Raw genomic sequence first — 12,445 nt, 5'->3', positions numbered from 1 at the left:
TAAATAAATGTTCAAAGCGTTAGCTTCTCTTAGCTATTGTAAATAACACTGCTATAAGCATAGCATATATCCTTTCTGATTGGTGTTTCAGGTTTCTTAGGATATATTCCTGGAAGTGGGATCACTGGATCAAATGGGAGTTCCATTTTTAATTTTTTGAGGAAACGCCACACTGTTTTCCGTACTGGCTGCACCAGTTTGCATTCCCACCAGCAGTGCACTAGGACCCTTTTCTCCACATCCTTTCCAGCAATTTGTTGATTTATTGACAGTAGCCATTCTGACAGGTAGGGGGTAGTACCTCATTATCATTTTAATTTGCATCTGATTATTAGTGACATTGAGCATTTTTTCATATGTCTCTTGGCCATTTGTGTGTCCTCTTTAGAGAAGTGTCTGTTTAGGTCCTCTGCCCATTTTTTAAACTGGATTGTTTGTTTTCCTTTTATTGAGTTATATGAATACTTTCTATATTTTGGAAATTAACCCCTTATAAGATGTATCATTGGCAAATATATTCTTCCATACAGTGGGTTCCCTTTTCACTTTGATGCTGGAAACAGCCCAAGTGCCCATCAGTAGATGAGTGGATAAAAAACAACAACTGTGATACATTTATTCAATGGAATACTACGCAGCTATAAAAAAGAAGGACCTCTTACCCTTTGAGACAACATGGAAGGACCTAGAGAATATTATGCTAAGTGAAATAAGCCAGTCAGAGAAAGACAAATATCACATGATCTCACTTATATGTGGAATCTAATGAACAAAATAAACTGACAAACAAAATAGATCCAGAGACATGGAAGCTTGCAGCAGACTGAGGATTCTCAGAGGGAAAGTGTGTGTGTGTGGCGGGGGGGTGCTTGGGAAGAGATAAACCAAAGAACTTACATGCATACATGATTAACCCATGGACATTAGACTATAGTGAGGTAGAGGTCTGGGGAGGGGGCGGGAGTGGGAGGAAGGTGTCAAAGGGGAAAAAAGGGGGGACACATCTGTAATACTTCCAACAATAAAGATAAATAAAAATCAAGGAGAAATAAAAACTAAATTTACTTGACTTCTTAAAAAAAAAAAAGAAACAATGTAAGTACAATTGTGCAAGGGAGTTTATTTTCTCATGACTAAAATTTTCTAAATTTCCTATATTGGTTTTATGAGTCAAAACTACCATTGCTTTCATAAATTATGAAAATTTATAAAATTATAATATTATAAAAATGTTTAAATGAAGTTGTAATAATAGATGACTTTTAAAAGTGTTATGCCAGTAAGATTTTTAATGTTATATGTGAAATCAATCCTATAGTTTTTGTACCATGGTTAACTTTAAGATCTTGAATTGATATTAAAATTTTTAATTGATAAATAACATTTGAATATGTGGGCAATGTAATTTTCATTTAACTATATTCTTTTTCTATATTATTAAAGTAGGCATCAGTTAATACGTCAAAAAATGCAAAAAAAGTTAGCTTCTCTTATGATCAGAAGAAAGGTTTTGTTTTGTCCTTTTTCATTTTTTAAATAAAGGACGGTTTGTTTTCCTCAAAGCTTTCTCCATAGTTTTATTTTAGGCAGTAGCTGTCAAAGAAATTCAGGTCTTTGAAGACTATAAAGTAAAATAAATGGTGCACAATGTGACTTAAGTATACACATTCACTATTTTAGGTAAAATAACATAAAAAGAGATATAGCTTTATTATATGTGACTTGAGGAACAAAGAGCTCTATGAAAAGCTAAGAACAAGAAAGAGCAATTTGTAAATTATATCTATAAATGTAAATATAGCTTAATTATCCTATTATGTCTAGACTCAATCACTGTCTATTATTTTTAAATTAACCTTCTTTTCACTCAAAACCCCAGGGTGTTTGTGTGTTTAAGTAAGTAAAACTGAAAAGGAAAATCTGGATTTTTTATCCCATATTATAACCATTATAGTTATACTCACAAATCAAATTATATAAAATTAATATAAATTTAAGAAAATCTTTAAAAACATAAAACTTACTGAACTATCAAAGGGTTATCGGCAAAAACGAAGGGTTTTGCTAATGTTGCAGATATTGCATGATGCTTTGCTCTGGATTTCAACACCAGACCTCTGTCACCAGGCACTCGGTTTTCTTTCAGTTCTTCTATTTCCCATCTTCCTAAAATATAAAGCAGAGCAAATTAAACTACAACCAAAACACTGACTTAAAAATTATTTATCAGCAGTGATGACCGTTAGGACTGTTCCATGAAGGCTGATTTGGGAAAAACAAAGCAAATTTTAATATCAGAAAATAATATCTGCAACTGTATGTATGCCTACTTCTTTTTCTCTTACCAGAGAATGGTTTCATTTTCTTAGCTAAAATTGTGGAAACTAATAAATAACAAACACTTCAGTATCTGATTAAAGCCCTTTTAAAGCTGGCTTCATTTTTGGATTTCTCTGAAAATTTTTTTATCAATGAAATTACAAAATATGCTGTCTCAACATTGTATTTTTTTAACTGACATATTTTAAAATTACAGACGAGACAGAGAACATCTTTAATACAAAATGTGCAGTTCGCCTCATTTTGAAACACATGGTATTCAATAGCTACTTTTCTTACTTTGCAGAAGTTATTGTGGGGATTTAAATTTTATTTTGAAAATCGTATGTACAATGAACACAAATTGTATTCACCCTTCCCAGGCTAAGCCAATCAGCTCTCAGGCCTTTTGGACAAAAGAGCAGCAAGCACTGGATAGGCACTGGATAAGCATTGGATAAGCACAAGCTGTACCACTGCAAAGCCTCGTTAGGCCCTCTCTGGCCGGAATTTCCCAGGTTTAAGGTCAGGAAGCTCCTGAAATTAGATTATGGGCTGCATACAATACCTGTAGCCCAAATGTTGTGTATTGGAATGTTCTCCTGTCCTCTTTTTAGAAAGGAAAATAACCAACTTATATTAATTTGTTCTAGTTTTGAAAATTGTAGGATTGCCTATTCCAAAAAAACTCAATTTAACAAAAATTGGCTATTTTCCAGCACTGTGCCAACTTGAAACATTAACAAGCATTTTTTAATCACTAATGCTTTCTATATTAATTTTTTTCTTTCTGAAAAAACCCACAGAGCAACTACCTGAACCAGGCTTATGAATCTGAGAAAGGTGTTTTTGGTCTATCATTCTGTAGACTTTATTGGGCTTTTAAAAATGCATTTTTTAAAGATTTCAGGTTTCTCTTCCTTTCCCCCTCTAACTTGGTTATACTATATTTTTCTAAAAAAGATTAATTTACTTGATGTTACTTCTCTCACACTGATAACTTGTATTATCACTTCTAACCTGTTTTGTCCAAAACCAAAGGTCTTCTTTTAAGAAGAAACACCTTTATCTTTAGGATTTTAAGGATATATATGTGTGTGTGTGTATATATATACATACATATATATATATATATATATACACACACATATATACTAATAAAAGGGTAATATGCAAATTGGTCACGATGCCCTCACAGTAACAACTGAACAGCAGGCTGCATGGGGCGACAAGGCTGGCAGGGGGGTTAGTGAGGGACGACCAAATGACTGACCAGCAGGCTGTGTGAGGTGACCAGGCCAGCAGGGGAGTTAGTGAGGGATGACCAAACGACTGAACAGCAGGCTGCGTGGGGCGACCAGGCCAGCAGGGGGATGGCAGTGAGGGGCAACCAGGCTGGCGGGGGGGGGGGGGCAGTTGGGGGTGACCAGGCCAGCAGGGGGGAGCAGTTGGGGGCAACCAGGCCGGCAGCAGGGGCACCAAAGGGCGACCAGGCCGGCGGGGGGGGGGGGGGCAGTTGGGGTGACCAGGCCAGCAGCAGAGGGGCAGTTGGGGGTGACCAGGCTGGCAGGGGGGGGGGCAGTGAGGGGCAACCAGGCCGGCAGAGGGGGGCAGTAAGGGGCAACCAGGCCAGCAGGGGGGGGCAGTTGGGGACGACCAGGCCAGCAGAGGGGGGCAGCTGGGGGCAACCAGGCTGGCAGCGGGGGCACCAAAGGGCGACCAGGCCGGCAGGGGGGGCAGTTGGGATGACCAGGCCGGCAGCGGGAAGGCGGGGGGAGAGCAGTTGGGGGCGACCTGGCTGGCGGGGGGGTGGGCAGTTAGGGGCGATCAGGCTGGCAGGCAGAGGCAGTTAGGGGTGATCAGGCTGGTAGGGGGGGCAGTTAGGGGCGATCAGGCAGGCAGGCGAGCAGTTAGGAGCCAGTGGTCCTGGATTGTGAGAAGGATGTCTGACTGCCGGTTTAGGCCCGATCCCTGGGATCAGTCCAAAACCGACAGGTCCCAGATTGGAGAGGGTGCAGGCTGGGCTGAGGGGACCCCCTCCCCCCGTGCACGAATTTCATGCACCGGGCCTCTAGTATATATATAAGAGCCTAAGCAATGAGCAGACCGTGCTATGACCACCAGGGGTCAGAAGCTCCGACCGGTAGCTATGACACACACTGACCACCAGGGGGCAGATGCTCAATGCAGGAGCCCCTGAGCTGCAGTGACTTGGCAGCTGCGGTTCTTGGGTAATGCACCCAGAACCAGAGAGGAGGGAGCCCAATTCTGGGGTGCGTCACCCGAGAACCACCCTCTCTCTCACAATCCAGGACCCCTCGGGGGATGTCAGAGAGCTGGTTTCAGCCCAATCCCCGCAGGCCAGGCTAGGGATCTAGTTTTTGTTTTGTTTTGTTTTGTTTTATAGTTTTTTTTTCTTTTATTAAGGTATTATATGTGTACATATCTTACCATTGCCCCCCCACCCCACTCCCATACATGCCCTCATCCCCCAATGTTTTGCATCCGTTGGTTATTCTAATACTAGAGGCCCGGTGCACAAAATTCGTGCACGGAGGGGGGTTGTCCCTCAGCCCAGCCTGTACCCTCTCCAATCTGGGACCCCTCGAGGGATGTCCGACTGCCCGTTTAGGCAGTCGGACATCCCTCTCACAATCCAGGACTGCTGGCTCCCAACTGCTTGCCTGCCTGCCTTCCTGATTGCCCCTATCCACTTCTGCCTGCCAGCCTGATCACCCCCTAACCACTCCGCTGCCAGCCTGTTTGCCCCCAACTTCCCTCCTCTGCTGGCCTGGTCACCCCTAACTGCCCTCTCCTGCAGGGTGGATCACCTCCAACTGCCCTCCCTTGCAGGCCTGGTCCCTCTCAACTGCCCTCCCTTGCAGGCCTGGTCCTTCTCAACTGCCCTCCCTTGCAGGCTGGGTGCCTCCCAACTGCCCTCTCCTGCTGGCCATCTTGTGGTGGCCATCTTGTGTCCACATGGGGGCAGGATCTTTGACCACATGGTGGCAGCTATATTGTGTGTTGCAGTGATGATCAACCTGCATATTACTCTTTTATTAGATAGGATAGAGGCCTGGTACAGGGGTGGGGGCCAGCTGGTTTGCCCTGAAGGGTGTCCCTGATCAGGGTGGGGTTCCCTTGGGGCGTGGGGCGGTCTGAGCGAGGGGCCTGTGGTGGTTTGCAGGCCGGCCATGCCCCCTGGCAACCCAAGCGGAGGCCCTGGTATCTGGAATTTATTTTCCTTCTACAATTGAAACTTTGTAGCCTGGAGTGAAGCCAAGCCTGGGGCTCCCTCCGTGGCCGGCAGCCATTTCTGTTGGGGTTATAATTGAAACTTTGTAGCCTTAAGTGGGTCAGCCCGGCCAGGGTGTGCAGAAAGCTTTGCTTCCCCTGTTGCTGGGGACAACCCTGGCCTGCTCTCTCAAGCTCCATTCTGCCGCCATTTCTGTTTGAATTTGTTTACCTTCTATAATTGAAACTTTGTAGCTTGAGTGGAGGCTTAGGCCTGGCAAGGGCAGGCAGAAAGCTTGGCTTCCTCTGTTACCTAGGAAACCTTGCTCTCTGTGGCTGTAGCCATCTTGGTTGGGTTAATTTGCATACTCGCTCTGATTGGGTGGTGGGCGTGGCTTGTGGGTGTGTCGGAGGTATGGTCAATTTGCATATTTGTCTATTATTAGGTAGGATGCATGCATTCAAGTCCTTCGGTTGATCTCGTATCTAGTTTTTAATAAAAGATTTTTAAAACTATGTTGCTTTTTCTTTGCAATTACGCACAGACACTTATCAGCTATCAAAAAGTTACCACCTAGCACTAGTACTACATGGTACCATTTAGTACCATGTAGATAATACCAGATAATATAAAATCTGATATAAATAAAACTTCATAAAAGAATTTATATGGTTTCATAAGATATTCTGAAAGCTGGTCACTTAAAGGGATTGGTATTTATTAAACATCTATTGTATTTTTATTAACTCAATCTGAAAAATTTAAATAGATCTATTCCCAGTGCAAACCCTATATCGCAGCACTTAATGTTTTATGCCCATTTGCCTACTCTTAAAAATGTGAAAATGAAACTTACTCAAGTGGCACTTAAGAGACGCTATCATTGCCCGGCCTGTGTGGCTCAGTGGTTGAGCATCGACCTATGAACCAGGAGGTCACAGTCCAGGTCAGGGCACATGCCCAGTTTGCGGACTCAATCCCCGATGTGGGATGTGCAAGAAGCAGCAAATTGGTAATTCCCTCTCATCACTGATGTTTCTATATCTCTCTCCCTCTCCCTTCATCTCTGAAATTGATAAAATAAAAACATATTTAAAAAAAGAGTGAGAGACGCTATCATTAACTACTGTGAACACTAAATAGTCCTGCAAGGAAATCTGATATTGGTGGCTTAAGTATGGATTACCCAGGGACTCCAAGAAATACTGGAAAAGAGACAAAATACTGAGTGTTCTATTGTGAAGACTGAGGCCCCATATACTTATTTCATATAAATATAATCTCAAAAGTTAGTGAACTATGGGTCATACTAGTAATATTTAAATAAACATTTTACCATTATATATGGAAGTCTCCATGTCTGTATCATCTTTCTTTGCTTTTGATAAAACCCACCTATAAGTAAAGGTAAAAGCAAATGTATAGCATTAAAAATAAAACCGCAATTTATAGATACAATGCGTATTAGAAACACAATAAAAGAATATCTAACAGTTACTTCTCATTCAAAAATAAATATTTAGAGGCTAAATTGGACACCTATACATCATCCTACAAGGCTAGAGTTAAATCAGATTTGCTATTTGTAATCAGCTGTATGATCATGGGTAAGATACATTAAGCCTCCCTTTTCTCACCTATAAAATGAGATAAAGGTAGTATTTACCTACCTATTTAGGACAGTGTCTGGCATATAATAATCAATAAGTAATAAATCTTATTATTTTACCATTATTTAGAATAGAAGAGTAAATTAAATTTGTAATGTAAAATATTATTATTAATATCTGTCCTAAAGGGGGAAGAAAGTTATAAATTTTTACTTTATATTCATAATTCATTTGTTTTTATTTTCTTTATATAAATAAATAACCATTCAAGTTAAACATTTCTAACCATACAAAAATGTGTTAAGATACTGGTTTACACTGTCAAATAAAGCACTTGAAAATTTTTTTATAGTTCCATAGTAGGGGCAATTTTCATAAGCCAATAACCAATAATTTCAAAAAAAACAAATCAACTCAAGGAAATCATTCCTTTGAATGAATACTCACCCAGCCAACCTTCCACTATCAAAAGTTTCTGTAAAATATACTCCTCCTATAGGTTGAGGTGTCTTATATTTAATCTAGAAAATAATTTTTAAAAATCTAAAGTTATTTATCTATACAAATGTTTTAGTTACATAATCTCACTAGTTAAGAAATTATTATGTAATAGACATATAGGTAATACAGATATAAGGTAACATGGTCTCTAACCTCAAAACTTTGTATCCTGGTGATAAAAAGATACAAGAAAATATGAGAGATATGATGACGGGGAAAGAAATACTATATGTGCAAGGATATACAGAGGATACACCGATTCCTCTAACACAGAAGGAAGTAATAGAGAAGGCCTCATGACACAGTTGACATGGCCTTAAAAGAATTCTAACAGGTTATAATATTTGGGGATATAAATCATTAGAAGCAAAATAAATAGCACAATAAAAATACATAGATAAAGAACTTAGTAAGCATGTAGGCTAGTTTAAAATTGACTCTTAAATTTCACTGATATGTGACTAGAGAATGATGACACTGTTGAAAAATTAGGAACCTATAAAACAAAACTATTCACTAGAGAAAGCACTGCAAAGCAAATTATCTGTAGAGCTGCTCTGATGATCATGAGGGATGAGGTGGTGGTGATAGAGATACGGTGGCCTTTTAATCCTCACCATACTTCAACGAGAAAAGTACTATTGTTGTGCCCATTTCATGTATGATGAAACTATAGGAGAGAGACAAAGTAACTTGCCCACTGTCTTCCAGTTAGATACGAGTCCAGGCTGTCCTACTCCAAAGCTTGTACACTTAACCGCTACACTATATAGAACATACCAACAAAAGAACTTACAAGATTAAAGATAATTTACTGACAAATTATCAAGAGATAATTTGAATTGATGATGAATTATTAAATTTTGCCAAACATAATAGATCTGGGTCCTTTCTGAATCAGCCTTCATGATTTTATTTGTATGATTAGTTATGAGATGTCTTCTCTTAGCCTTTAGAGAAAAGGATGAGAAGTACTTTTTCTATTTTCACAGTCCCTGTCCTATCCTAATAGTATAACATTTCTTGTCTATTAAAGGAAGAAAAATCAGTAATTAACCAGTTAACTGCCACGATATTTTGAATTTAATTTAAAAAGGTCCGCCACTAGCGTCTATAGACGCCTATGGCATACAAATGGTTAAACAAGATTCCACATAATTACCAACAGGGTCAAGATTCTGCTATCAAAATAGTCAACCGACTATGAAGTTACCTGCTCTCTCTGTTTTTGGCACAACGGAACATTGCGCAATGGAGTCACAGAGGCCTCGTTCTTCTGTTAGACCACGCTTTACATCACCAGCAGTGTATTTTGCCCTTTATTTATACTTTATTGTATCTTGATTACTCATGCCGTACAATTAGAAGGGTCAAAAATCAAAACTGTTCTTTCCCGCTTTTTACCACCTTTTCAAATTATCACCAACTATAGTTAAGAGGGGTAGGTATCTGCCAATTGGTTTGGAGTGTTTACCTCCAAAGACCCTGTAGTAGCTGTATCTAACTCAGTCATTAGCACTTTGATTACTAGTACTTACTTTCTGTGGTTCATAAAACTAAGTTTTAAAAGAATGTGCTTGTAGGGCTTACAATTTAACTGGAGAGTGGATATTTACATTAAACAGCTGAATAACACTTGCATTTGCAAATAGAAACCTCTACAATGAGTCTATAACAACTGCATATTACTCTCACCCTTTAAGCACAGCTGGCACAATACAATTGATGCTCTCTCACCATCAAAAATATTTCTGAAAAATGTCTGATTGTCCTTATATTATATACTAGAGGCCGATGCACGAAATTCGTGCAAGGGGCTGGGCCCTCGCAGCCACGGCGGCTTGCCTTGGCCCTCGCAGCCCTGGCTTCATCCAGAAGGTCGTCTGGAAGGATGTCCGGAAGGTCGTTTGGCTGTCTGGTCTAATTAGTATATTACGCTTTTATTATTACAGATGAATAGTCCTCAATGTGAAAGCTCTTACGGATTGTCAAGACATAAAAAAACTCTGCCAAGTTTTTCAGACTCCTGTTAGTTACCACCTCACAGCACATCTTATCGATGCTAAGACAGAAACACAGTTGAGCTTGCTAACTGCCGACCTCATCATCACTTCTCTTTCTAACTCATCCTCCTATTTAGTACTTCTTTTCCTTCAAGACATGCACAAAAAAAGCTACTTTACTTTACTTCTAGGAGAACTGCAAATAATACTACATTTTCTTTTACCTAAGGAGAGCTGGCAGTGTCAGAAATAAGACTGAAAACCTTTCTCTTAGCTAGAAGCACTTAGTCCTCTTTAGCCAGTGATGAACTCCTCCTATTTTCGTAGTAAAAACTTTCCCCATATTTATTTGGTAATAAAACCATGCTAAGTACTATGCACAAATTTCTGTAGTTCACAGGCACTCTAAAACACAAAGCAACAAATAGTTGGGGGAAAGCATGTTTTTCTACTTAGAAAATGAAGACTATTTTGACAGAAATAAATCTTAAGAGATTAGTCACTCCTATATATCATGTAAAGAAATAATTTACAACTGATTTCTCAATAACCTTACCTCTGAGGAGAGTTCATTTTCATTAACATCAGTCTCTTCTGGATTTTCATCAAAGTCTGTCATCTCAACATTATCATCCATGAATTCTGCATTAACTGAGATGCATAAAATGCCCAAACATAGCCAAAAGCCTTGGAAATGCATACTGATTATCTGTGAAATTAAAAGTTATTAGTGAAAATAAAACAAAGTTCTGAAAAAATATGTGTAAGTATACTTACAAAGAAATCATTTCTCCTTAATACTTCCTTTATTTCAGGATGGCTTTTAAAACAAATCATTAAGAAAATTACTTAAATTATGTTTTGACCATGTGGAAAATACCAACTTTCAATCTCACAGGACACAGATTCTAGAGCTATAGGCCTGCCTCTAAAAACAAAGAGCCAGTGACACAAATCTCAAGATACAGATAACAGTGATCACCAAACTCAAATAATAAGTGCACCCCGTTTTTTTCCTAAATGTTTAAGTTGCTTTATTTATTATAACATTGTACAAGTGTATAAAAACATACAATTGGAAATCTTATCATTATAAAGCCCCATGATAAACACCAAAAATTAAAGAAAAAGACTTTTATCACAATTTAATGTGATAGTCTTTGGCTGAAATCAAATCACAGCTTAAAAACCAAACAAATATGGGACACTTCTATTACAAAAACATTCAGCTGAGTAAAAGAAGCCAGTAATAAAAGACCACAGATTATATGTTCCCATTAAAAAGACAGGCAAATCCAGAGAAATGGAAAATAGATTAGTGATTACCTAGGGAAAAGAGTGGAAAGAAAGGGTTATTGGATAGAAAGATTTGGACGAGAAGGAAGGGTGCTGGAAATGTTCTAAAACTGGAATATGGTAATAATTGCATAACTCTAAGTATTTTAAAATCCACTGACTTTCACACATTAAACTGAAGGTGCAAATAATGTATCAATAAAGCTGTTTCTAAAAAAGAATCATTAGGCTAGACAAAGTTTTTTCTCCATATAGTTAACTGATTAAAACCCTTTCTATTGAGATCAAAATGTGACATGGATGTGTGGGCTAATTTACCTTGGTTTCTTCTAAAGATCATTGGCTCTAACTCTAAAGTTGAAAACCATGAAAACACATGTTTTTTTATTTTTTTTTTAACACATGTTTTTTTAAATCAACACAGATCTACCATAATATGAACATTCTCTATTAAAAGGTATGTTAATGACACCATCTTTATGTTCAAAGACAATAAAAAGTGATGTATGCTGTCATTTGTTAGAAGAGTTTGAGCTCTCTGGATCATAAGAAGGAAGTGTAACTTGGATAGGAAGTAAATGAAGGAGGGCAGTGTGACTCAATAACAAGAAATTTTATTTCTTAAAATTTTCACTTACTGGCACAGAAATGAGTATATTTGCAAATTGCTTATTAATTGTTAATAACTCTAAAAGCTTCATTGTTCTAAAAATTTAAGAACCTCTCATGATTTATACATTTTAAAGGTGTTTTGCTTGACTATCAATAACATTTGAGTAAAACAGAAATGCGTAAATTAATAATAGCAGTAATAATGAACATTAAAATCATTTTAGACCCTATCTTCTTCAAAATGAACACATACTTTAGGTTCTTAATAATTAATTTGTTGGGGATAAAAATGTTCTAAGTGCTTTGAATGAGCTCTGGTGTACTGGCCCGCCATGGAAGAATTAATGGGAAGCCCAGAAAATAAACAGGGTGGACATTAGCACCTCTACTCCACAAACTGGAATCAGAAAGATTTTAAAAACTGGTCAAAGTCACATGATTAGAAACCATCCAGAAACATTACATCAACGTGCCATGCTACCTCTTATTTTAATTTTACCCACTGTGTTATTATATGTTTACTGATAAAGCAATGGAAAGAAATCACAAAAATGTTAACAGCATGCATTTTCAAACCTCCTAGAAATTTCCAAAATTTAGATTACTAGTAGTATTAAGCTATGAAGATATTTACCCAGAAATAGCCATATCTACCTTACTATACAAGTGAAATACTTAAGAATAAACTGCAAGTGATCCCAAACTGTTCTGTAGACAATGCAGTTCTGTAATAGTCTCCATTAAGAAAATGATATATTCCAAGGTTGTTGTTGCTATTTACTCTTTTTTATAAAGAAGTAGAAATATAGACCTAATGGTTTCTGCTTAATTCTTCAGTGTTCTATCATTATTCAGTGATACACCAGCTG

General features: G+C 38.3%; 1 protein-coding gene across 2 annotated transcripts in view; it reads right to left on the bottom strand.

Annotated features, from left to right (window-relative positions):
• Positions 1-12,445, bottom strand: part of CLGN (calmegin) — a 48,368-nt gene that overhangs the window by 24,776 nt on the left and 11,147 nt on the right. For both annotated transcript variants that reach the window (XM_079770750.1, XM_079770751.1), the window contains exons 2-5: positions 10,225-10,377; positions 7,612-7,685; positions 6,891-6,949; positions 2,025-2,166 (exon numbers count right to left, since the gene is read on the bottom strand). In XM_079770750.1, the coding sequence (XP_079626876.1) occupies positions 2,025-2,166; positions 6,891-6,949; positions 7,612-7,685; positions 10,225-10,368 (419 nt within the window). In that variant the 5' untranslated portion in view covers positions 10,369-10,377. The remainder of the gene's footprint in view (positions 1-2,024; positions 2,167-6,890; positions 6,950-7,611; positions 7,686-10,224; positions 10,378-12,445) is intronic.

Source organism: Cnephaeus nilssonii, assembly GCF_951640355.1.
Source record: "Cnephaeus nilssonii genome assembly, chromosome: 5".
Taxonomy (NCBI): Eukaryota; Metazoa; Chordata; class Mammalia; order Chiroptera; family Vespertilionidae; genus Cnephaeus; species Cnephaeus nilssonii.
This window is presented reverse-complemented; position numbering and strand designations above follow the sequence as displayed.